Below are 27,516 nucleotides of genomic sequence, written 5' to 3'. Positions count from 1 at the left end.
GACTTGCAAAAATCTATATGCCTTTGTGATTTGCTCCTTGAGTAAGCATATTACAATATCTGACTGCCCCCAGCTTCTCAGCCTTTTCTTTACCAGCACCCAGTAACACAGAAAAATACCACTACTCCTAAGTCACCGCTGGAGAACTTAAGTACTACAGACTTACATACAAAAGGGAGGTGGGGAATAAAAGCTGTTTTGACTAAACAAAGCTGCATCAACACAGAATGACTCCCCAGAAAATGTGATGATGTTACTATTCTCTTCTTTTGATCACTGGGAGGTACGTATTATACTTCAGGAGAATACAGCAAACACAGCAACTTCCACTTTCCACCATTCAGTTTCCACCATGGCTCTCCTTTACCTTCCCATGTTGAAACTTCACCAGGACTTTCATCACAGTTGTTGCGAAACACATCCCTGTTCTTTTTGTGACTCAGAATATGCAACAGCTGATGGTAAACCAACTGAGAGTTTAAAGATTAAAATTAGAGAGTAGGCCAGTATTACCAATATTGTTTTGGGTGTCTACTATACACATTCTGATCAGGGAGAAGTAGATCAGAAACCTCACACTGACAGGTCCTCATCCTTATGGGGGATGTTAATTGAGCTAACTATCCCAGTATCTGCTGGAAAGGAACACAGCAGGGCACAAGCAATGCAGGAGGTTTCTGGAGTGCATGGATGGTAATTTCATGACACAGGTGGTCAAGGAGTCATGGAATGAAGGCACTCTGCTGAACTTGACACAAGAAAGAACCAGTCAGGTGCATGAAAGCTGAGGGCAGTCACGGATGTAGTGATAATGCAGGTGAAGTTCAGGAAGCTCAAAGAAGGAAACAAGGCAAAAGAAGGATCACAACCCTAGCCTTCAGAAGAATAGACTCTGGCCTGTTCAGCAATCTACTTTGAAGACCCTCATGGAATACAGTCTCCTGGATAGAAAGGGGTGCAGAATAGCTGGCTGATAGTTTCAAGGATCACATTTTCACACATGCAGGAAGTCAAAGGAAGGCCTGCATGGATGAACAACAAGCTCCTGACAAAGTTCAAGCATAAAAAGGAAGCATACAAGAGGTGGAAGTGAGGTGAAGGAAGCTCAGGTTAGGGAACATTTAAGTAAGTCACAGGACCTGACAGAATGTACCCACAAGTACTGTAGGAGGTGGCCAATGATACTGCAAGGCAACTCTCAGTCTCTGAAAAGTCACAGTGACTAGCATAGGTTCCTGAGAACTGGAAGAAAACAAATGTCACTCCTATCTTCAGGAAGGCCAAGAGGGAAGATCAGGCAATCCAAACACACAAAGGACAGGATAGCGAATAGTCAGCTAGGATTTATGAAGAGGAAAGCATGCTTGACCAACCTGGTAGTCTTCTACAATGAGTAGGCTGGCTTAAGGCCTGACTAGAGAACAGTGGATTTTATTTTAACTTTTAGTAAGGCTTTTGACACTGTCAATCATGACACCCCCATACACAAACTGATGAAGTATAGGCTAGATAAATGTGAATTGAAGAGGCCAAACTGCTACAGTCACAGGCTTGTGAGTGATCGGACAGAGCATACCTTCAAGACAGTTTGCAGATAGCACAAAACTTTGAGGAGTGGCTGATAAACCAGAAGGTTTTGCTGCCATTCAGAGGGAACTTAACAGGTCGATGGAATGGGCCACCGGGAGTGTCATTAACAGGGGATTGCAAAGTCCTGCATCTGGAGAGGAACCACCTCAGGTACCTGTACACACTGTCAACCAACTGGCTGGAAAGTAGTTTTAAGGGAAAAAAAAAGCTATAGGTCCTCATGGTAGCTATAGTGAACATGAGCCAGTAACACTGCCCCTGAAGTGAAGATGGCACACAGCCTTCTGGGCTGCATTAGAAAAACTGCTGACAGGAGGTTGAGGAGTTGGCTCTTACATACTACACAACACTAGCAAGACTACATATGGAGTACCATAATTAGTTTTGGTCTCCCCAGTACTTGAGAGACTCACTTACTGGAGCAAGTCCTGAAGTTCCATTTTAACATAAGAACTGTAAGAGTGGTCAAACACTGGAACAGGTTGCCCTGAGAGGCTATATTCTTTCTTGAATAGATTCATCCTTGAATATATTATCAATCCAATTTGACAATGTCCAGAGCAACCTGATCTGGTTGATTCTAATTTGAGCAAGAAGGTTGGACTAGACAGTCTCCAGAGATCCCTTCTAATCTCATAAATTCTGTGATCCCTCACTGTTTGTTTACACACTAAAGTAAAATTTGACTTCAATAAATGTGCTTGTACATTGTGGAAAGAGTACCTTTTTTTCCTCATTCCAAGTTTAGCATTTTTCCTGGTGTCATGCCATGTTTCTGATTATGCTTCCAAGTAGAGACATACTGAGCTTTTCATCTGTTCACCATCTGGATCAGCAAACATACAGCAAATTCAGGCATAAGAGCAGACTTCTACGGGAATTAGTCAGCACAATCAAACCTACAACATTACATAACCCTTACAAGAGAACAACGTATGAAAACCACTCTACCACATTTAAAATGTGTAAGACAAGCCAGTCACTTGAATTGATCCACACTTTCTTGGATATAATCAATGCCCAAGGGTATAATAAAACATGCACAGCAAAGAACAAGTTTACATGCAACAACCTGGAGTTTCTCTGTGCAGATGGATCCACGTGGACATAGAATACAGAACCTTTAACAAAACTTCTCCAAACTTCAGTGGCACAGGACATTTGTGAATGTCCCCAGGAAATCTAAAATACAGTTTGACAAGAGAAGGGTACTCCAGAATCATTAAAAACAGTGTCTAGAAAGGACCCCAAAAAGCCAGTCTTTCCATTCCCTGGTCCAGCACAGGCCTAGTCAAATTCTGCTTCATTCTTTACAGGCATTTTCCTTGTGGAGATACTCAGTCAGCTGATCGGAGCTAGCCCAGCTAGAGCCGCAGCCGGCACGGTTCAGCGACCGCGAGGTTCAACTGAGATTAGGAAAATCAGAGGGGATAGCACAAGGGCATCGTGATTCCCGACATTTCCCAATCCCCGAAGCCCCGGCAGCCCTTGCGAGAGCGGCTGACGTGGCGAGGGGCATTCCCACAGTGACGGTGACCATCCCCCTGGCCCCTGCCTTGAAAGAGCCTCTGAGAGGGCAGCAACACGTGGCTGCCCACCAGGCGCAGGGAGAAACAAGTAGGTCATGTTGCTGACCAATATGGTCTCCTCCAGAAAGAGAGCTTGCAGTAAGAAGACTGTAGCAACTCAGACAGAGACTCCGTCCCAAACCGTGGCTCTTCAGGTCTCTGGATGCAGGGAGTGCCAGAGCCTGCTACTGCTGGCGGAGGGAGGACAGCATTCCACCTGTGTGAGGTGTGAGCAGGTCGAAGATCTGCTTAGCTTGGTGGCAAAACTTAAGGAGGAGGTTGAGACGCTGAGGAGCATCAGGGAGCGTGAAAGGGAGATCGACTGCGGAAGTAACTCCCTAGCGGGCCAGTTGGAATGGCTCCAGGGAGATACCCCCCAAAAGGGGATGGACCCCCTGCCCTCTCAGACAGAGGGGGATGGCCCGAGACAGCCCCACGCCCTGTAGCTGTCGCGCGGAGGTAGGGGACCAAAAAGATGACAAGGGTTGGAAGCAAGTTCCAGTTCGGCGTCGTGGGAAACCCTCCTCCCTTCCTGCCCTGCTTCCCCAGTTGTCCCTCTGTAATAGGTTTGAGGCCCTGGATCTTGAAGGACATGTAGGTGAGGATGTGGTGCAAGGCCCGCCTACAAGGCCACATAGGAAAAGGCTTCGCACCTCAAGACTGCCTCTGATAAGAAAGAAAGAAGGGTCATTGTAGTAGGCGATTCCCTTCTGAGAGGAACAGAGGGCCCAATATGCAGAGCTGACCCTCATCATAGGGAAGTGTGTAGTCTGCCTGGAGCCCGGATCAGGGATATCACCAGGCCGATCCCCAACCGGGTGCACCTGACAGACTACTACCCGCTGCTGGTCTTCCAGAGGGGTGAGGGGGAAGCTGCTTCCAGCAGTCTGAGGGGGATGAAGAAAGACTACAGGGCCTTGGGGCTGATGGTAAAAGACTCTGGGGCTCAAGTGATCTCCTCACTCCTTCCATCTTCCACTGATGATGTGGGACGGAATGGGAAAATTCAGTCCATAAACGATTGGCTTCGAGGCTGGTGCTGCAGGCAGGGCTTTGGATTCTTTGATAACGGCTGGTATTACAGGGCACCAGTCTGGACAATGGCATGTGGGAAAGGTTTATCTCACAGAGGCAAAAGGATGCTGGGGCAAGAATTAGCAGGGCTCATTTGGAGAGCTTTAAACTAGATTCGAAGGGGGATGGGGTTGTAGCTGGGCTTGCCTCAGTGGGACAGCGCTCCGGAATTGATGAAGACTGGGAGGCCTCCTGTAATCCTAGGGTGAAATCGGTGTGCTCGGCTCGCTCCCTGAAATGTCTGTACGCCAATGCGCGCAGCATGGGAAATAAGCAGGAGGAGCTAGAAACCTGTGTTAAGTCAGGAGATTATGACCTGGTGGCAATTACAGAGACGTGGTGGGACAGCTCACATGACTGGAATATAGTCATGGAGGGCTATGTCCTTTTCAGGAAAGACAGGCCAGCCAGGCGGGGTGGTGGGGTTGCTCTTTATGTGCGAGAGCAGCTACAATGCGTTGAGTTCTGTCCGGGGACAGATGACGAGCGAGTTGAGAGTCTGTGGGTGAGAATTAAGGGGCAGGCTGGCAGGGACGATACTGTTGTGGGTGTCTGTTACTCACCAGACCAGGGTGAGGAAGTTGATGAGGCCTTCTACAGGCAGCTGAGTGCGGCCTCACAGTCACAGGCCGTGGTCATCGTGGGGGATTTTAACTTCCCTGATGTTTGCTGGAAGGACTACTCGGCAACCCAGCCGCAGTCCAGGAGGTTCCTCCAGTGTATGGATAATAACTTCCTCATGCAAATGGTGGATGAACCAACCAGGAGAGGAGCGCTGCTCGATCTCATCCTCACTAACAAGGAGGGTCTGGTCAAAGGAGTGAAGGTTGACGGCTGCCTTGGTTGCAGCGACCACGAGATGGTGGAATTCAGGATCTTGTGTGGCAGGGCCAGTAGAATAGCAAGTAGAATTGCAACCCTGGACTTTAGCAGGGCAAACTTTGGCCTTTTCAAGCAATTGCTAGGGGAAATCCCATGGGCAAGGCTGCTTGAAGGTAAAGGGCCCAAGACAGTTGGTTGACATTCAAGGACTGCTTTTTCCGAGCACAAGATCAGAGCATCCCGACATGTAGGAAGTCAAGGAAGAGGGCCAGGAGACCTGTGTTGCTAAATAAGGTATGCTAAAGTGGAAGAGGACAGTTTACAGGTCATGGAAGGAGGGGCTGGCCACTTGGGAGGAATATAAGGCTGCTGCTAGAGGATGTAGGAAAGCTGCTAGGATGACTAAGGCCTCCTGAGAATTAAATCTGGCAAGAGGGGTCAAGGACAGCAGAAAGAGCTTTTTCAAATACATGGCAGGTAAAACTAACACCAGAGGCAATGTAGGCCCGCTGATGAACGGGACAGGTGCCCTGGTGACAGAAGATACAGAGATGGCAGAGTTACTGAATGCCTTCTTTGTCTCTGCCTACTCTGCCGGAGGCAGTCCTGAAGAGCCCTGTACCTCTGAGACCTCAGATGAAGTCAGGTCAACGGAGCGGTTTGCCTTACTCAATGAGGAATGGGTTAGAGACCAGTTGAGCAATCTGGACATCCATAAATCCATGGGTCCAGATGGGATGCACCCGCGGGTGCTGAGGGAACTGGCAGAGGTCATTGCTAGACCACTCTCCATCATCTTTACCAAGAATTGGGAAACGGGAGAGGTGCCTGAGGACTGGAGGAAAGCAAATGTCACTCCTGTCTTCAAAAAGGGCAAGAAGGAGGACCCAGGTAACTATGGACCAGTCAGCTTCACCTCCATCCCTGGGAAAGTGATGGAACACCTTATCTTGGTGCCATCTTAAGGCATATCAAGGATAAGAGGGTTATGAGGGGCAGTCAACATGGCTTCACCAAGGGGAAGTCATGCTTGACCAATCTCATAGAATTTCTTAAGGAAATAACACGGTGGATGGATGATGGCAGAGCAGTGGATGTGGTCTACCCTGACTTCAGCAAAGCGTTTGACACAGTCTCCCACAGCATCCTCACATCTAAATTGAGGAAGTGTGGTCTGGATGATCACGTAGTGAGGTGGACTGTGAAATGGCTGAAGGAGAGAAGCCAGAGAGTTGTAGTCTATGGGGCAGAGTCTAGTTGGAGGCCTGTATCTAGTGGAGTGCCTCAAGGGTCAGTACTGGGACCACTATTATTTAATATATTCATCAATGATTTAGATGAGGGAATTGAGTGTACTATCAGCAAGTTTGCTGATGACACTAAGCTGGGAGGAGTGGCTGACACGCCAGAAGGCTGTGCTGCCATCCAGCGAGACCTGGACAGGCTGGAGAGTTGGCCAGGGAATAACTTGATGAAATATAACAAGGCAAAGTGTAGAGTCCTTGTAGAGTCCTGCATCTGGGCAGGAACAAACCCAGGTTCCAGTATAGGTGGGGGAACGACCTGTTAGAGAGCAGTGTAGGGGAGAGGGACCTGGGGGTCCTGGTGGACGACAGGATGACCATGAGCCAACACTGTGCCCCTGTGTCCAAGAAGGCCAATGGCATCCTGGGGTGTATTAGAAGGGGGGTGGTTAGTAGGTCGAGAGAGGTCCTCCTTCCCCTCTACTCTGCCCTGGTGAGACCTCATCTGGAATACTGTGTCCAGTTCTGGGCCCCTCAGTTTAAGAAGGACAGGGACCTGCTGGAGAGAGTCCAGTGCAGGGCAACTAAGACAGTTAAGGGAGTGGAGCATCCCCCTTATGAGGAAAGACTGAGGGAGCTGGGTCTCTATAGTTTGGAGAAGAGGAGACTGAGGGGTGACCTTATTAGTGTATATAAATATATAAAGGGGGAGTGTCACGAGGATGGAGCCAGGCTCTTCTCAGTGGCAAACAATGATAGGACAAGGGGTAATAGGTACAAACTGGAACACAAGAGGTTCCACTTAAACTTGAGAAGAAACTTCTTCTCAGTGAGGGTGACAGAACACTGGAACAGGCTGCCCAGGGAGCTTGTGGAGTCTCCTTCTCTGGAGACATTCAAAACCCGTCTGGACACATTCCTGTGTAAACTTATCTAGGTGTTCCTGCTCCGGCAAGGAGACTGGACTAGATGATCTTCTGAGGTCCCTTCCGATCTCTAGCATACTGTGATACTGTGATATTAGACACTGCTAATGATCACTTTTCCACCATGTCCTCAGCAATCCTACTAGAAAGCTCTTTGTGAGGGCTTTTCTAAATTGTCCTTATGGCAACTAAACATCTCTCTCCCTACATATATATAAATATATACATATATATATATACCCTCTCTGTAGAAAAATCAGTTTATTTTCCTCCTTTTCTATACCTAGATTTCTTTTTCAGGTCTGAGGAAAAATAAGTCAATTAAGCAGTCTCAGTTCCTTCAGCCTAAACCACAAATCATTTACCTCACTGATGTCTAATTTCACTATTCTCTTATACTTGTACTTAGTCCTTCTTGTTGAGGGAAGGGGGAGGGAGGGGTGAAAGAGAGAGAGACACAGAGAGAGAGAGAGAGAAAATAAGCGCCACAATCCTGAAGTGCAACTAAAAGGTTGGTAATTAATTCAGGTTTCCTACTCAAAAGAATCCCTCTCATGAATTTTGGGGGGGGGGGGGGGAAACGGGGAAGGAAAATATCTGAAACACTCCAACACAGCATGACACTGCTAAATCACATAGAATCATAGAATAGGTAGGGTTGGAAAGGACCTTAAGATCATCAAGTTCCAACCCCCCTGCCATGGGCAGAGACACCTCGCTCTAAACCATATCACCCAAGGCCTCATCCAACCTGGCCTTGAACACTGCCAGGGATGGAGCATTCACACGCACTTTATAATTCTATACAATGTGTAGAAGCTGTCATGAGGAACTTCTACCTCACCTTTTATTCAGTGTTGGTTTTACATCTGTGTTTGCTAGTTAGGTTTGGGGTCTTGGGGTTGGTGGTTTGTTTTTTTTTGGGGGGGGAGGGGTGTTTGTTTTTTTTGTTGATTGGATTTTTGTTTGGTTTTGAAATTAAGCATTTGCTGAGGTTATTACTCCAGTATATCTGTAGTGTTTCCTAGTTTTGAATCTTCTATGAACTTTTTCATCCACCATCTCAATTCCCACAGTGGAATTGTCAGTGATGAAGACTAACAGTTCAGGACCTAGGACAGATCCAGATGCAGAACAAGAATTACTGCCTCTTTTGTACTTCCCTGGACAGCCCCTTGACAGCTCTTTCCAGAGCACCCCTCCAGGGTGGTCTTATGTGTAGTTTTAAATCCACCTTACAGTAGTTTCAGCTAGAACAGGGGTGGTCAAATTGACAGGTGGAAGGCAACACACCCAAAAACTCCACTGTACTAGAGTAACTTCAGTCATTCTTTACTCATTTTTTAGTCACACAGTTTATCAATTTATGAATTCTCCAAGGTAATAATTCTCCCAAAAGCTTTGAAATTGCCTCAGTCGATTTTTCCAGCCACTCTAAGGGGGAATTTCGTCATACTTATGAAAATACATAACTACTTTCTAGCCTGTTCTTTCTTTGTTCTTGCCTTCAACACTGTAATTGTTTTAACTTATAATAAGGCAGAGCTACGTTTTCTATCAGATATGCCATCAGACTTCTTAGCCATGCAGAAAACCAGGAGGTACTCTCCTGATAAACTATTACAAAGTGCATTTTGAGTTTTTTCCTTATCTTCTGTAAGCAGGTAACTATCTGACACATGATCACATAGATGAAGGGCAGAGAGACATTAAAGCAATTGCATTCTCTGCTGGGCTTCCCTATTTCCCATGCCATTTACTCCATCCTCCAAAATGCTCCAAAACAGCTGTTAATTTGTAATCTAGCTTCAAGGCATCTTAATATCAAATACAATAACGGAGAACCATAGGTGATAAGTACCAGTGCCCATGTCAGCAAGAGACTTACTATTCACTGTCTCATTGCTACAGAAGCTCAGCTGTAAGGGCTTCAAAATATAAGAAAAGCAATACTAAAGAAAAAAGGGTTATCAGGGTTGATCAGAAAAACTGAAGAAATCTCAAAATTGGGGGACCATTTTATTGCAAGAACTAAGTTGCTTTATAATTCTGGCTCACATGAGGGAGTTGACGATAAGAAACAAAACAAAGGAAGTAGGCAGAGCTTTAATGGCCTAATCAAAAGCTGGAGAAGAGGTTTTATGACCAGATAACTAAATAGCAAGAAAAATGTGTGGAATCTGGATGTTGGCAAGGAGATGGAAAGGTACCTGTAACAAAATGCAAACACTGAATATGGCTATAAAATAAAGTTGCTGCTTTTCTTGCCTAGTCCCTATTTTGGAACCTCTCCATATTTACAGAAGCTACAGTCTTCACAGCCTTCTATGAACTGGGGGAATGCTTTTTCTTGAAAGCAACTACTTCTTTTAAAAGCCTCTATATGCAAAACATCCTACATTTAGCTAAGCAATGAGTATTCTTCCAATGAAAATCCCTGTTCGTTTCTCCAACCTCAATGTGATCTCTTCGCTGTTATTTCAGCTGCCAAGAATTCAAAGTATGTACAACGAGAAACTGCCTCACAACACGCCTCATAAAGCAATTCAAAGTAAACAACTCACATAATTAAAACACTATATACCTTCTACAAAGTTGGCATACATAATGTATCAAGGGTAGGTTCTTTAAGATTACATTTGTAACTGTAAAATCTGAGATATTCAGAAAATGGCTCAAGTACTAGGTCCAATCTATCCAACTAAACTTTTAATTCTGCCCTTAGCTCATTTGTAGGTTACTCCATCTAACTCCCTTTAACACAAATCTATCAATGTGAAAGTGGTTCAAGTCAACTGGACCCAGCAATGTTTCACGCTTATAGAAGCTACCCTAAAGCACCCTAAAACCAAACTTTCCTGAGTCTTTCTTTGCTTTACTTTTTGCCTTTACAGATACGTCCCTTTTATGACTAAGTAGTAGCCACAGGTAATCATTCCTTTTACAGCTGAAATATCCAATCTGCTTTCAACCACAGGGAGACAGTGTCAGCAGACTGCAAGAATAAAGAAGGAAAATAAATAACACTCAAATAAATCCAATCTTTTCTTGTCCTGATAAACAAAATGTCTGCTTACAGACAATAGCTCCAAAAGCTTTTTAACACTTCATTTCTCGTATCACCTACAATACTATCTATCAAGTTTCCAAAAGGACTTGACACGATATGATTAACTGGAAAGACAATACACAAATACGAACTGAAACATGGCATACAAATACATATCACAAATACACAAACTCAGTGTAATGCAAAACTAAGTATTAGCGAGCTTTATGAAATATACATGCATAAAAAGTGTTATGTTATGCCATACACCTAAAATTTTACCTTACAAATCACAAATAGAAACAGAAAAGAACCCAAGAATTTCTGAAGAAATACACTCATCTAAATCCTTTCACTGTAACTTGGCAACAAAATCTACAGAACTCTTCAGAAAAAAAAAAAACCACCTTTTGCTAATACTGGTTAGTATCTCTGGGTTTTAGAATATCTCTGACAAGCAAACAATTGCTCTGTGAAGCAATTAAAGAAAAATACCTCCATGAAGCACTGGTTTGACCTTCCTTTGCTCTTTGCACAGTTGTGGCCAGGGTAGGAAAAATAACAGTTACTGCTTCTGCCAATATCACAGCAAAAGCAGCTCAGTTACATGGCAGTTGGCTCACAGACCATATTTTGCCTGTTGTGATGCGGTAGAAGTTTGACTATGACATTTGCTGCAAAACAAAACAAAACAAAACAAAAAAGTGGAAGACAAGCTGCAGAAGAAGAAAGCTAAGACTTCTGTAGTAATACCCCCAAACTGGGGACTAATTGCCACTACATACTCACCCACTACCTCAAGACCTTAAAACAGCTTAAAATGCTCCAAGTAATAAATTACATTTAGATCTCATTACCATGCAGCTCTTCCTACAAGAATGTTAGCACAAACATGTAGTTTAAACTTATTTAAAACTGCAAGTGTTGCTACTCTTCAGTTCCCCTCATATTCCCTTTATTTCTGTTGAGCTACAGCATAGAGGTTCAACGTATGTTTCTCTAAATATATTACAAAAAGGGAGGGCTAAGGAGAATCTCTATCCTTTATTGGATACAGGGGAAAAGAGCATCAAAAGCTAAGGAAAAGGGTGAGGTATTCAATGCCTTCTTTGCCTCAGTAAGACAAGCTGTTCTCTGCGTACCCAGCCCCTGAGCTGGAAGACAGAAAGAATGAAGCCCCCCTAATCTGAGGGGAAATGGTCAACTACCTGCTACACCACTCAGACATACACAGGTCTATGGGGCCAGACAGGATCCACTCAAGGATACTGAGGGATACTGGCAGAAGTGCTCACCAAGCCACTTTCAGCCATTTACCAGCAGTCCTGGCTAACCAGGGAGGTCCCAGGTGACTGGAGGCTAGCAAATGCGACAGCCATCTACAAGGCTGGAAGGAATATCCAGGAAACTCCAGGCCTGTCAGTCTGACCTCCGTGCTGGGGAAAGTTATGGATCAAATCATCTTGAGTGCTATCACACAACACGTATCAAGACCAATCAGCATGTGTTTATGAAAGGCAGGTCCTGCTTCACTAACCTGATCTCCTCCTATGACAAGATGACCCACTTAGTATATGAAGGAAAGGCTGTGGATGTTATTTACCTAGACTTCAGTAAAGCCTTTCACACCATTTCCCACAGCATTCTCCTGGAGAAATTGGCTGTTCATGGCTTGGACAGGTGAACTCTTCACTAGGTTAAGAACTGGCTGGATGGCAGAGCCCAAAGGATAATGGTGAGCAGAACAAAATACAGTTGGTGGCTGGTCACAAGTGGTTCCCCAGGGCTCAGTATTAGGGCCAACTCAGTATACCAACTTTATCAATGATCTGGGTAAGAGGATCATCTGAGTAAGTTTGCAGAAGACACCATACTGGGCAGGAGTGGCATCAAGACACTGCTTGTGGTTAGGAAGGCTTTGCAGAGGGATCTAGACAGGCTGGATCAATGGGCCAAGGGCAACTCTGTGAGATTCAGCAAGGTAAGCCCTGGGTGAAGCACTTGGGTCTAAACAGCCCCATGCAATGCTACAGGCTTGGGGAAGAGTGCTTGGAAAGCTGAATGGCAGAAAAGGACATGGAGTGCTGGTTGTCAGCTACCAAACATAATCCAGCTTGTACCCAGGCAGCCAATAAGGCCAAGAGCATCCTGGCCTGTATCAGAAATAGTGTGGCCAGCAGGACAAGCGCAGTGATCATCCCCCTGTACCCAGCATTGGTGAGGCCACACCTCAAATATTGTTGTCCTGGGTTCAGCAGTAGCAGTCGTTTTTCTCCTTCTCAGTAGCTGGTGCAGTGCTGTGGTTTTGACTTTCAGCCTGGGAACAGCGCTTATAACACCAATGGTTTTAGTGGCTGCTCAGTAATGCTTACTCTGACCAAGGACCTTCTGAGTCTCATGCTCTGCCAGGGAAGAGGGGAAGCCAGGAGGAAGCAGAGACAGAACACCTGACCCAAACTAGCCAAAGAGGTATTCCATACCACAGCACATCATGCCAACTATATAAACTGGGGGCAGTTACCCAGAAGGACTAGATCACTGCTCGGGTCAGGCTGGGTATTGGTCAGCAGGTGGTGAGCAGTTGTATTCTCTTCCCTTGTTTTTTTTTTATTATTATTGGTAGTACCAGTAGTGATTTGTGTTATACTTTAGTTACTGGACTGTTATCTCAACCTGTGGGAGTTACATTCTTTTGATTCTCCTCTCCATCCCTCTGGGAGCGGGGGGAGAGAGAGGGGGGAGTGAGCAAGCGGTTGTGTGGTTCTGGGTTGCCAGCTGGGCTTAAACCATAACAATTATGTTCAGTTCACTACAAGAAAAAACATTTGAGGTGCTGAAACATGACTAAAGAAGGTCAACAAAGTTTGTGAAGGATCTGGAGAACAAGCCCTCTGAGGAGTGACTGACGGAACTGGGCTGTTTATAGTTTGGAGAAAAGGAGGCTGAGGAGAGACCTCTCTACGACAACCTGAAAGGAGTAGAGAGGCGTCCGTCTCTTCTCCCAAGTAACAAGCTACAGGAGAAGAGGAAATAGCCTCAGGTTGTGCTAAGGGAGGTGCAGATTCGACATTAGCAAAAAATTCTTCACTGAAAGGGTTGTCAGGCATTGGAAGAAGCTACCCAGGGAAATGATTGAGTCCCCATCCCTGGAAGTATTTAAAAGACGCGTAGATGTCATGGTTTAGGGTCATGGTTTAGTGGTGGACTTGGCAGTGCTAGGTTTACAGTTGGACTCAATCTTAAAGGTCTTTTCCAACCTAAATGATCCCATGATTCTACATTTCCAGTAACGAGGATCACATATTGCAATACACCTCTGCTGCAAGAATTGATTGTTCAGCACTGTGTATTTGTTCCCTGTGACACCTCCTGTTAGAAGATAAATAAACCTCATATAGATCCTTTCTCCTTATGCCCTCTTTTTCTAAGAATTACAGAATCATTTAGGTTGGGAGCTCTTCAGGTAAGACTTTTTTCACTGTGAGGGTGACTGAGCACTGGCACAGGTTGCCCAGCAAGGTTCTGGAGTCTCCACCCTTGGTGATATTCAAAGCCATCTGGACGCAGTCCTGTGCCACCGGCCCCAGGTGGCTCTCCTTGAGCAGGGGCAGTGGACTACTGGGAGTACTTTTCATCAAGGGCTACAGAATTTTTTTAACTCAGCAGTGAGAGTCACTGAAGAAGAAAACAGTTCAGCTTGATAGGTAGATCTCAAAACACCACCAGAGAGCACAATAAATTTCCTTCCTAAATAATAAAATCTTGGTATTTTTGATCGTCAACAATGACAATATTAACCTTAGATGACCTCAACTGTTTAAAATTACTAATAACATCTTCATTTAGTAAGCCTCAGATATAAAGCTAGATCAACTCAGATTTTTAGTAGAGGGCAGCAGCTCAACAGCCATTTTAACAGCCATGTGCACTGCCCTCCAAACCATTACCAGCTTATGCACTATCTTTTTTGAATTACTAATCAAGTATTCTGATATGAATTTTCATCTAGGCCAATATAAAAGGAAAGTCATGGCACTTCAGAAGTATATCTACAAATGGAAAAACATCAAAATCCTGTCACCTAAATCCACAAATCAGGGTAAGGAGCATCTTAATCCAATTAGGACAGGCTTAGAGGAAAACAAAGCCAGACTAGTAAGACACTCATAGTTTCTTTTCTGTAATTATGTGATGTTTATTATTTGCTGCACTGTCACCTATGAAATTAGATCTGTAAGAACACATATAAGGAAAACATTCAACTCCATTTTTTCAGTGTAAAGTACTTTTGTATCTTTTACGCTTAAAACATTTTTAGGACTCTTGATTAAAAAAAATAAAAAATAATAAAAAAATAATAAAAAAGGTCATATAACCATAGCAAATATGAAAATATCCACACCTTTGGACACTTTCCTGCCTGAACACAGACACCAAAACAAAAATGCATACAACGTTATCCTACAAAGAATCATAGCAGCAGAGTTTTAATTTAGGGAATATGCTCTTCCTGTGAAGTTTAGGGGGAAATGTACTTGTTCAGAAAGGCACGTTACCAGTGGTTAATGACAGTGTAACTTCCTTAGAGTGATTACTGTTGCAAGTTGTCCTGGGTTCAGCAGTAGCAGTCATTTTTCTCCTTGGTAACTGGTGCAGTGCTGTGTTTTGACTTCCGGCATGGGAACAGAGCTGATAAAACTGATGTTTTGGTCTGCCCAAGTGCTTCCTGAGGCTCATGCTCTGCCAGGGAGGAGGGGAAGCCGGGAGGAAGCAGAGACAGGACACCTGACCTAAACTGACCAAAGAAGTATTCCATATCACAGCACGTCATGCCCAGGATATAACTGGGAGTTACCTGGAAGGGCTAGGAGACTGGGGGGTTGGGGGAGGTATCAGTCAGTGCTTGGTCAGGATGAGGGGGCGAGTTATCGGTCGCCTGGTGATGAGGTTTTGTATTCTCGTCCCTTGTTATTTCCTTTATCATTACTATTATTGGTGGTAGCAGTAGTGGTTTGTGTTATACCTTAGTTGCTAAACTGTTCTTATCTCAACCCGTGGGAGTTGCATTCTTTTGATTCTCCTTTCCATCCCTCCGGGAGTAGGGGGAGGGCAAAAAGGGGGGGAGTGAGTGAAAGAGCTGTCTGGCTGGGTTTAAACCACGACACAAGTAAACCAAATCAATCCTACATTTTCTTCACTGAATCACAGAAGATGCAATCACGAAATGCAAACTGGAAACTCACACGTACAGCTGTCAATGGTCTACCCTGTGTAACAGTATATTCTAGAAATAAAACGGGATAGAGAATTGGTTGGTTTGAAGAGAAACAGAATAGAGACATGACTATTCTGATAAAATGCAGGCATAATGCAGATGTATGAGCATATCTGTTAGAAAGAATAATACACTGGCTAGTGGGAAAGGAAAGGCAAAACTAGGTAAGAGGTGAGTCATAAGTAACTCTATGAATAATTCATGGTGAAACAATCAAGAAAGGAGGCCGAAAGAATAAAAACAGGAGAATAAGGTATTTGTTTAATAACAAGCTTATCTCAATATAATATAAGTGACTGGCTGCAGATCTGTATTAAGACAGTTGTCCTATTGGCTCAGCAACAGAAAAGATGAGTGATGTTTATCAACTGCAACAAGGAGAACACTGGATAAGTGAAAAGCTCAGGGTCTGACCTTATTAGGATCAAAACTCTTAGCTAGACATTCTTCCAGACTGACAAGAGATCATGACCAAAATAATCTACCTACTATAGCATCTGTGGATTTAAACTACAAACAATAGACTTATACTTTTTGAACTTAAATTACATTCTCTTTGTATTGCCTTTGGCTAGGATAAAGTTAATTTTCTTCAGGGTAGCCTGTATGGTGCTTGTATGTTTTGGAATTGTGATAGAAAGAAGTGCTGACAATACACCTACGTTTTAGGTGTTGCTGAACAGCACTTACAGACAGCTAAGAACTTCTCTGCTCCTCATTCCACCAACCAATGAGTTGGCTGGGGGTGTACAAGAAGTTGGAAGAGGGAACAGGCAGGACAGCTAACCCCAAGGATATCCCGTACCATGTGATATGCTCAGCAATAAAAGCTCCAGGGAAGGAGAAGAAAGGGGGTAACATTCAGAGGTTTGGGGCTTACAAGTAACCACTAGGCACAATGGACTCCTGCTTTCATGGAGATGGCTAAACATCAGCCAGTCAATGGGAAGTGGTGAATGAATTCCTTATTTTGCTTTGCTTGTGTACACAGCTTTTGTTTAACATATTAAACCACCTTTATCTCAACCCATGAGTTTTTGCGTGTTCATCCCTTCAACTGTCTCTCCATGCCACTGTGGGGGAGTGAGTGACTGAGCAGCTGCGTAGTGCTGAGCTGACTACTGGGGTTAAACTTCAACAACCTGTCACAGAATTGATAAAGTATTTTCCAAGAGTTCAAAAACCTGAGTTCAAAACTCATTATCTCAGACAATCATGCATGGGAAGGTCATAAAAGTCAAGGAAAGCTATAGGAAGAAACTGAAAATAAGGAATAGTACCCATCTAACTACAGGACTCCAGTTTTATGTAGGGACAAAGAAGCTGAATTTTTGTTTCTTTTCTAGAGGTGTACACATCCTGAGAGTATTCTCAGGCCAAAGTAGTTCTAGATATACTAGATGCAAAGAAAGAAGTTTCACACAGCTATAATAATAAAAACTAATTAAGTCCATCAACACATTCATCAGTCTGAAGGGATGCAGTGACCTATAACATGCTATTTACTATATTTTGTAAAACAAAACAAATAGAAAAAATATATTAACGTATGAGAGATTAAATCTAAATGTACAGAAATCATATACCTTCATTTAGCCACTTATGGCACACAGAGCCATTCTCCTGTGCCAGTTTCCAGTATTCATCCCTTGGAGGGACACAACAGTAAGAATTAGCTGAGAAAGACCACTGGGAAAGATTAGCTGTGAAAGAGCCTACTACAATATAAAAAGTTTAGTTAGTTGGCTACTATTCAAATCAGCACCTCAGCGTGAAGCAGTGTTTATGGCAAGCAGGGTAAGAAAGCAGAAGACGAAAATAAAACCGTGTGCCTAAGAGATGCTGCAAGGGGCTAGTTTCCAAAGCAAATGAAGTACATGGAAAACATGTTCACACAAAGTACTTTAGTACCAAACACTGTACTGCTATCGTATGTGCTTTATATAACATATCCCATATATCTTTAGATTATGGGTTTGGTGAAATGTACATAGTCATACATCAGAGAAGAATTTAACCCAAGAAACATCTTCAAAATATTTTGGCCAGGAGGCAGATCATAATATGGGAGGAAAAACAAAACCAACACTCCACAACTGACGGTTAACATGGCGGAAGCACTGATTCAACGTCAAGTTTTTAAGAAGCACATTTACTGCATTTAACACAGCTAGCACTGAGGAATGGTAATTTCTTAAATTGGTCCAGCTCCCATCTAACTGATTATATTTCCTACCTAAAAGATCATCAGCATGCCAGAACAGATAGCATAATTGAAACTGAAACTTTAACTGGCATTTCCTTTTTTTTAAAAAAAGACAAAAAGCACACCCAAAACACCCCAACACAAACCTACAGCATAAAAGAGAAAAAAACCAAGTAGAACATGCATGCTGTTTTTACATCAGTAGGTGTAAGAATCCCAGGGACACACAAATTAGAAAGCCTGAAGAAGGTTGTGAACAGGAAACCAGACTTTATCTGAAAAGTGGCAACAGAGCTCACGTACCTTTAAAAAAATGGAAGCAAAGTCTAATTTCAGTTAAGCAAAAATAAGCGATTATTTCTTGAATTGCCAGCTGTAGCCATTTTGAAATAAATTAGAACAAATAAATCAGTCGCTGCTTAAAATATTAAGCAGACTTAACCACCATCGTTGTAAATCTAATACGCTAATTCCTCTCCAGTCACACTTAGCAGTTATTATGTTTTCATATTAAAATTCTACATTTTTGTGAACTGCAGCAGAACATTCAGGCAATATTCACTCGTGCCAAAAGGAAGAGAATTCATCATCCACATAAAAACACCCATGAAAATCATGCAGTGACCTCATATGAATCATGAAATCATAGAATAGTTAGGGTTGGAAAGGATCTTAAGATCATCTAGTTCCAACCCCCCTGCCATGGGCAGGGACACCTCACACTAAACCATGTCATCTAGGGCACTGTCCAACCTGGCCTTGCATTCACAGCTTCCCTGGGCAACCAATTACAGTGCCTCACCACCCTCACAGGAAAGAACTTCTTCTTTATATCCAATCTAAACTTCCCCTGGTTAAGTTTTAACTCATTACCCCTTGTCCTATCACTATAGTCCCTAATAAAGAGTCCATCCCCAGCATCCTTATAAGCCCCCTTCAGAGAATGGAAGGCTGCTATGAGGTCTCCACGCAGCCTTCTCCAGGCTGAACAGCCCCAACTTTCTTAGCCTATCTTCATATGGGAGGTGCTCCAGTCCCCTGATCATCCTCATGGGCCTCCTCCAGGCTTGTTCCAACAGTTCCATGTCCTTTTTACGTTGAGGACACCAGAACTGCACACAATACTCCAAGTGAGGTCTCACGAGAGCGGAGTAGAGGGGCAGGATCACCTCCCTCAACCTGCTGGTCACACTCCTTTTGATGCAGCCCAGGATACGGTTGGCTTTCTGAGCTGCAAGCGCACACTGCTGGCTCATGTTCATTTTTTCATCGACCAACACCCCCAAGTCCTTCTCTGCAGGGCTGCTCTGAATCTCTTCTCTAAATACAGAAGTATTTACTGAGAGTATAACGCTAATACCTGAGCCAGGTAAGTTGCCACTGTTACGACCTTTGCCATTGTATAGATATCAAGACTTACAATCATACTCCCACAAATATTTTCATCAGCAAACCCCAATCTTAAATTCAGAAAGGATAAATTATTTTAAAAGCTTAAAACACATTAAGTATGGTAGATCCAGAAAAGTAGCAACATTACCAAGAGATCACCAAATACCAAGAATTAACCTAGCAATAAAGGGGAATTACGTACAGCCTTACCTATGCTTGAAAAGCATATACAAGAATGCCAAAACCCAAGAGCGGGTAATGAGAACTGAAAAAGAAGCAATAATCTGCTGTCATTAATATTTACTTCAATAAAAAGACACTTCCCAAAACAATTACTATATGAACATTAAAAAGGCTTAACCCATAACGACCAAAATATTACACAATGTGATTCTGTCACATGCAGTAATTCTTTCCCAACACCTTCCTTTTAAATGAAGAAGCAGAAGGATGCATGACTACAAAAGACAAAGGTGTCTTTTAGCACCAGTTGGCTTCAAAGGCTGCCTCAGCCTCTATTTTTGTGAAAAGGATATGCATTTTTATCAGCTCCCAGAATGAATATTCTTATGGATTTCAGGGTGGTTTGGGGTTTTTTTATTTATTTTTCACATAGTTTATATAAATCATATTACTTTTACACATGCACAAATAAACATTTTAAGACTCTCAACACATTATTACCTTCTTTTCAGCTTCTGCACAAATATAAACCATGTTAGACTAAGTGACTACTATAGGTTTTTAGAAGAACTACCATGATAAACTGTTCTCCTTATCAGAATATAAGGTAAAGATGGCAAGTACAAATAGCTAAACCCTAAAAACCAAAAGCATAATACAGTATTAAAACACTAGTATATCCACAGAATCCCAGAATGGTTGGGCTTGTTAAGGACCTTAAGATTATCTAGTTCCAATGCCATGGGCAGGAACACCTTCCACTAGACCAAGCTGCTCAAAGCCCCATCCAACCTGGCCTATTAGCTGCAACCTATATATTGCAGCTAAAAAGCCTACAGCAGACAGCAACTCCTACCAGCTTTTCTAATGCACAGGTTAACACAGAGACACAGGTTAACACACAGCACACTGTTCTTCAAACAAAATGAAATGAAATTTTTTTACATAATGTCAAACTTTTGTTTCAGTACAATGGCATTTACAAAACATGAACTGAAAAACAGATGAGAGTAGAACAACAGACTAGACTAGAATATTTCAGTTGGAATGGAACTACGGAGCAAACCTTTTACAGGAATAAGCAGGAAAATGTTATACCTAATGCATTTGTCAGACTTTATTTGTACAATCGTATTTTCAATCATCAAATGAATGCTTCCAAACTTTCTGCAATTACAATTTTATATTAAAGAAGCATCATACAGCTTTTATAAAGGCTTTAGATCTGAAGAAATTAAGGTTTTCCAGTGTGTCTATAATCAAAATAACAAATTTCACATATCTAAATCAATTAAACTCGGCTTCTACAAATTCTGCAATAACTTGGCAGTACAATGGTAAAGTGTTTCAGTACCATTTCTCCAATAAATTTTGAAAAATATACACTTAAAACACCACAGGGCCGAATAAGCATTTCATTACTAAGCAGAAGAAAGGGCATAAGAGAAGACTTTGCATCAACTTTGAAAAGCCTGAAGACTAACACCTAATGATGAATTTTCTCCAGAGGATGCATAATTTACTACTATGAGTGTGGATGAGCTGGCCTACTTCCAAAAATTTATTTTATCATCCCGTAGAAAGAATCAGTTTAACATGAAAGAAAGTTGGCTGCCTCTTCTTCAGCCAAAACTGCTGGAACAAAACCAGCCATATGATTTCTGGTTAATAGCAGAAATCTTAAGATTTCAGTCATCATTGAAATGTTCCTTGATCTCAACAAGGGATGGGGTACCAACACATTGACTCCACACTTCCATGGATGCAGCATCCACAGCTTCTTTGGGCACCCTGTTCCAGTGTTTCACTGCCCTCAAAGTGATTTTTTTTTTCCCTAATAATTAAGGTTGCAGAGGGGAGATTTAGATCAGGGAAATCTAAATCTCCCCTCTGCAACCTTAATATTATTCAGTGAATACTGCTACATCTCTGATACCTAATGTTACTACAGAAATCCAGATACGGTCTTCAAATTTTTATTTCTATCTGTATTTGACAAAAAGTCTCATAGAACACATACTTAAGTCACATAGAACAGATACTTCTGGTAGTACGTATGTAGGTAAAATAAGAGTAAAGGAACTGAGAGCTCAGGGAAAACTCCAAGATGCACAATTGGTAACAGCAGCAATTCAGCTAGATAGCAATGTTTGTCAGTCAGTATACAACAGAAAAAACTGTATCTGAAGACAACAGAATGTGAAAAATGGGTAAGTACCTTACTGTGAATACCTTATTTAGCAAACGCAAAGCTTCAGGACTGAAAGTAGTTAATAACTTACATTACTTCAGTACCAGAGCAGACTTCCCATTTCATCCACTCAGAATCCAGCGTATGAGACCACACTCCAACAACATGAAATTTTCACTTGCCCTCTGAAGTTCATACTTCCTACTAGTGTTTTACAGACTTTTATAGCTACATTAACCATTATACCATTACTAGTAATTTTCATATTTTTCAGTAGACACAAAGCAGAGACTACAAATTAGGCACACTCACAGTTGACTTATCTTCCAAACCAATCTTGACAAGTAAATTTCCCACTGCTAGTAGTACCATAACAGAATTTTTAATACTGTTATCTAAGCAAAGACAGTTGCGTGTTAAATTGTAGAATTAGGCAATTTTATGAAAGGAAACAGAAAAAGCGTTAGGCTGGCACTAGTGCTAAATCCAGCAGTTTCTGCTCCCACCACTGTACATAGATCTTTGTGTGGCCCTTCATCTCACACTGTCACAAGCACAACCGCAAGGTGAGCCAGATCAGGGAATTAGTCTGGATTACAACAAACTATTTTTGCCAAGTTAATTTTAACCCAGATCAGGTCTCTAATCTACTACTGCAAGAAACTATATAATTATGTCAACGTGGCAGGAGGAACAAGCACACTAACTGAACAGTCCCCTTTGGAGACTGAAGACTTTACAACACTGCAGCCCGCAGCACATGAGGAAATGCAAAGCACTGCTACTTCTGTTTCAAAGCCAATTACTGCATCCTACTCAACATATGATATTCATCACTTTCAGATGACAGCCAGCACAAACACCTTGCAAATGTGATTGTAATCTCACTTGTGACTTTCAGACAATCTCCACAATGTTTCATTTTCTTGTCTACACACAAGCATTTTCAAATTGCACTCTAGTTCTTCATAAACGTTAAAGGCAGGTTTGGAATAAAAGCACTCAGTGAGGCAAGTATTGGTGACACCATGTGAAGTGCAGAATACAATTCTGCAGACTTGAATCAATGATTCTTTTGAAATTGATGTATAGCAAGTAGGTTGCACTACCATTCTTCAAATTAGTCTTGGAGCACAGGAAGAAGTGTATTAATGTTCATAAGCCAATCCATTTAGTATTTTAAGTTACTTCAAGATATTTTTGTAGTCACAAACACTTATTGACAGATTAGGAGGCTTCAGATTTTCCACATTTTCTCTTATAAGCTATATTATCTTAGCCTCCAATTAATTTATCTGGCACTGTTACCTACTGTAGCAATTAAATGCAGTCCCAAATCTCTTTAAAGCTTCTCTTCAGAAAATGTTTGTGATTTTTACCATGTTTGTCAAAAAGCATTTTTGACCATTTCTGTTCAAGACAACCAGGTGGCTAAAGTTCTCAAACCTTCAACTACAATATTTTGACACAAATATGGAAAAAGGGTGGTGATCATGAGCAGTACCTTGGCTGCAATCAGTCTGATCCATGAGATGTTCCAGGCGAGTACCACAAGATAGCTGGCAACCAGACTACTATTAAACATCCTCCCCTCGAAAGTCCTACAATACACATTGGTTGTATTCACTAGTATTAACTAAATGTCATTTACTTGTCAATAGCTTAATATAACCCGTTTTCTCCATGTGAGGAGTCTAGCTTCTTTGAATGGTTCCAAGATGACTAAATCTACCCCACAAAAATAAAGACATACAGCAACTGCAAATGTTACTGTTTCTTTTAACTGGCATTCTCCTAAAAAGCTGCTAATAAAAAAACAGAATACAAAATAATGCCATTTATGGTACCTTGGAGTTAAAAGTAATTCTTTAAAGAATGCCAATTAAAAGAAATATTAACATTCACACCCACCTAAAGCTAGCATTTTCTACAACTGTAAAGACAAGAGATATCAGCTTAATTATCTTGAAACTGAAAAACATGAAGGGCAGAACAAAGTCAAGACTACAGCTTTAATACAGACACGTTATGGCAAAATTCAGATAAATATCTGAATACCATGGAGCAATCACATCGCTGATCTCCTTGCATTTAGTAGTTCCCTTGCAACTAGCCCTTGCAGACCCAGGACTAAATGATACAAAGTTCAAAAGCAAGAAGAGAAGATTTAAAGGAAAAAGCATGACCACTGAACTAAGGAATATATATGGTAAGAAAACGCTCACAGGTCTACATAGGGGAAAAAAAACCTAGCTTCCCTGTCATACACCCTGTACTCAGTAATTGCAAAGATGTCAAATGCCAGTGTCAACAGTCCACGTTTGCAGTGTTTGCCATAAGCAAATTGGGAAAGTTATGTTACTCTTTCAGTTTCTTATGCTAACACCACTCTCAGGCACAGACTTTTGGGGTGGAAGGAGAGGAGATAAGCCCTGTTGCTCCAGTCAGACTGAAAAAAAACCCTAAACCGAAGACGCCAAGCACCTAGTGCTTTACAACCATTTACAAAGTTAAAACAACGCGCTGACTCAAAGCTCTATCGCGATCTGACCACTCACATCACAGCTCAAGGCCGGCAGAGGCCGAGAACACAGGAAGGTGCCAGTTTCGTGTCATCTGCATCCTCACCACCTCTGTAGGGCAACAATGGGGAGCGCCCCGGCACTAAGGGGAGCCGGCCCCTCGCCCCCCTCATGCAGGCCGGCCCCGACCGGGCACACCCCACCCTCGCCTCCGCCGCTCGGTCTCCAGATTGGGGCTGGGTCCGCGGGTAACTACCAACACTCGCCACCTCTCACCGCCTGAGCCCACAACCGCCTCCCCAATCCTGCGCTGAGGGGAGGAGAGGGCATCATGGCCAAAGAGCGGCAGGCGCAACAGGCACCCTGCTGCGGCCTGGGGACGGAGCCCGAGAGCCAGCTGGCAGGACCGGCGGGACAGGGAGTCCCGAGAAGCACCATCCGCCGGAGGGACATGGGCACACCCCCCCACACCACCCCCCGACAGCGCTGCCCAGGGCTCAGCCTCCCCACTGTTACCGAGGCCGCGTCCAAGGTGGCGGAGAAACAGATTACCGAAAGTGGCGTAAAAATAAAGGAGGGCAAGCAAAGGCTACTCCGACATACGACAAGCACTAAGGTCCCTCTCTTGGGCGGCCCCGCCAGCGGGTGCCCTCGTCAGAAAACACGCGGTTCAGCCCGTTTCAGTGGCACCACAGGCCAGACCGAGATCTCAATATGGACACCCCGAGTGAGGAAACGCTCCATTCCCCGCGGCGGCCAAGGGAGAACGGGTGGAGCGGGGCTTTACATCGCGCCCCCCCCCGCCACAAGGCGCGGCGGAGCCCCCGGCCTCCGCGCTGGGGGAGGGGAGCAGACACAGGTAACCACACCACACACCCTCCCGGCCGCCCCGGCCCGCAGGCAAGGAGAGTGTCAGCGCCATCTGTACGATAACGCCGGCCAAGCTAGCGTCCGGGCCCGGTGGCACCTGGGCAGCTACCGCGTTACATCACCGCCCTCTCCATCCCCCGGGGCCCGGCGGCGGCCACATGCAGAGGCAGCGGGGGTAGCCGCGGGAGGAGGGAGAATTGGAGGGCGGCTGCCGGGAGAACGGTGCACTCACGGGACCGGGAAGAAGGGCCGCTCCCAGCCGGCGATGGGAGGGGTGGTGGCGGCTGCCGAAGGCTGCCTGTCTCACCCAGGAGGGAGGTCGGCGCGCGTTACCTGCCCGAGTGGCTTCCCAGCTCCCGATCGCTCAGAGCCGCCGTGTAAATCTTCCGGTATCTGTCGGCCAGGGCCTTCCCGGAGAGCAGCAGCTGGTAGCGGCTCCGGCAGCCCAGCGACGGCGCCGCCAGGGCGCCAGGCAGGGCTCCCAGCCCGCCGGCTGAGCCCTCTTCAGGCCCCATGGACCCCGCCGGGCCGGAGCGGCTGGAAAGGAAGAAGAAGCCGCCCTCGGCCCCGGTGCAGGCGGCGGCGGCGGCTCCCGCAGAGGCGGCGGCGGCTGCAGCGCTCATCCCCCTCCCCGCCCGCCCCCTGCTGGCTGCGCTGCCTCCCGGCGCGGCGCGGACACAGGCGGCTCCCGCCGCCTTCACCGCCGGGGCCCAGCCATGGGGAGGCCGCAACAGCCGCCGCCGCTGCCCTCGGCTGTGCACATCCACCCGGGCTGGGGCCGGGGGGTGCGGGAACACCCCTCTTCTCCCCTCAAGCGGCGGCTCGGAGTTCCAGCTGCCCGCCCGCCCGCTTTCTGCCCCGAGCGCAGCGCCAGCCGCCGCGCCGAGCTCTAGGCAAGACCGTACGCCTCCGGGAAGGGGGCTGGGGGAAGCAGCCGTTCGCTTTCCCCTTCCCGCTACGGGGATGTGGGGAGTTGGGGGTGGAGGCCACCGGCTGCCGCGTCCCCCCACAGTTTCGCCTCGGCAGCGCCGCCGCCCTCTCTCCGCACAGACGCGCCGGCCCCGCCTTCCGCCCGCCTCCCCTCCGCGGCCAACCCGGCCCTAGGCCGCATGCGCTACCCGCGCGTGGCCTTTGCGCGGCTCCTGGGAAATCCGGGACTGAGTGAGAGCTCGCACCTGCGGCGAGGGGAGGCGGGCAGAGAGGTCTCTGGGTACCGGTCGAGATCCCGGAGGTCGTGCTCATGGGGGGGGAGTGTCTGAGGCTCCGCTCAGAGTCTGTCCTTCACCCTAGTGACATTCCCTGCCCGTCTGGTTTAAGTGTCCTGCTTAAAAGCAGAAGCTCCCGGTTTTAGCGAGGACAGCCGTTGCATTCTCGTCATGTCGCCATAAGGCCCCACGTCTGAGCATCAACGTACGGTTTGTGTGCAAGAAGCCTGGTGTGACCAACTGGAGAAGCTATGCCCCAGTGCATTAATGCCGCCTCCCCCATGCCTTGTGCTTGTGCTTTGTAGTGCTAGCTAGGCAGGGTCTTTGCCAGGAGCAATAGCCTCTTTTCCTTAATACAGAGTTCACTAAATCCAGTTGTTACAGGGGGCCAGGATTTTCTTAAGTTGTCTTCTACTCTGCTCTCATGAGACCCCTCTTGGAGTGTGCCCAACATAATGACATGACACTGTTAGAGTAAGCCTAGATGAGGGCCACAGGGTGATAAGGCTGCTGGAGCACCTCCCATACAAAGACTGGCTCAGAAAGTCTGGGCTGTGCAGCCTGGAGAAGAGAAGGCTGTGTGGAGACCTCATAGCAGCTTTCCAATGTACAAAGGTGGCCTACAGGGATGCTGGAGAGGGACACTTCATCAGGAACTGTAGCGATAGGGCAAGGAGTAAGACCTTCAAACTTAAACGGGAGATTTTGGTTGACTATGTAGAAGTTCTTTACTGTGAGGGGTGTGAGGCACTGAAACAGGGTGTTCCATCCCCGGCAGTGTTCAAGTCTGGGTTGGACAGGGCTTTGGGCAACATGTGCTAGGGGCAGGGGAGTTGAAACTAGATGATCTTAAGGTCCTTTCTAACCATTCTGTGATCACCAGCTCCAGGATACCTCACCTTCTTTTCAGAGGATAAAGGAGGCTTGGCAGCAGGCACCTTGGCAGTAGATCTTACATCCTTTCACCGAGGATACTTTCTTATATTCACATTTCTTACATTGATTTTTATTTTTTTTTTATCTATTGGAATTGTAGCACTTCAGTTATACCACACTTTCTGGTATTTTACACAGCTAAAAATTTCAGGTGTACCGGCCAGAATACATGTTATGGGGCGGGGGAGAGAAGTCTGCATGCCAAGTGTGGCTTGGATGGCAGTCTGATGAAAACTCATCCAAAGAAAGCGTGTGCTGTCATATTTTCTTCTTTTTATTCTCCCCTCCAAAAGAGGACCTGAATAACGTCTGGAATTCTGGTTCTGAATACACATAAATATATTTGCAAACACTTTCCTCCCGCATAACAGCAAACATAAAAGGAGTATGCAGCTGTCCTATTTCTTAAGCTAGTGTATTGCCCACTGATGCTTAAGCATTCAAGCCAAGTTTCAAGCACTTT

General features: G+C 44.8%; 1 protein-coding gene across 1 annotated transcript in view; it reads right to left on the bottom strand.

Annotated features, from left to right (window-relative positions):
• MYCBP2 (MYC binding protein 2) overlaps positions 1–25,958 on the bottom strand; it is a 191,813-nt gene extending 165,855 nt beyond the window's left edge. Inside the window, exon 1 of the mRNA XM_061367719.1 lies at positions 25,246–25,958. Coding sequence (XP_061223703.1) covers positions 25,246–25,535 — 290 coding nt within the window. The 5' untranslated portion in view covers positions 25,536–25,958. The remainder of the gene's footprint in view (positions 1–25,245) is intronic.
• Between the last annotated feature and the right edge of the window lie 1,558 nt (positions 25,959–27,516).

The sequence above is a fragment of the Neopsephotus bourkii genome, unplaced genomic scaffold, assembly GCF_033783945.1.
Source record: "Neopsephotus bourkii isolate Nb327-2 ecotype Australia unplaced genomic scaffold, CSIRO-AGI_Nbou_v1 NB_1394, whole genome shotgun sequence".
Taxonomy (NCBI): domain Eukaryota; kingdom Metazoa; phylum Chordata; class Aves; order Psittaciformes; family Psittacidae; genus Neopsephotus; species Neopsephotus bourkii.
The sequence above is the reverse complement of the archived record's forward strand: the minus strand, read 5'-3'. Positions and strand labels throughout refer to the sequence as shown.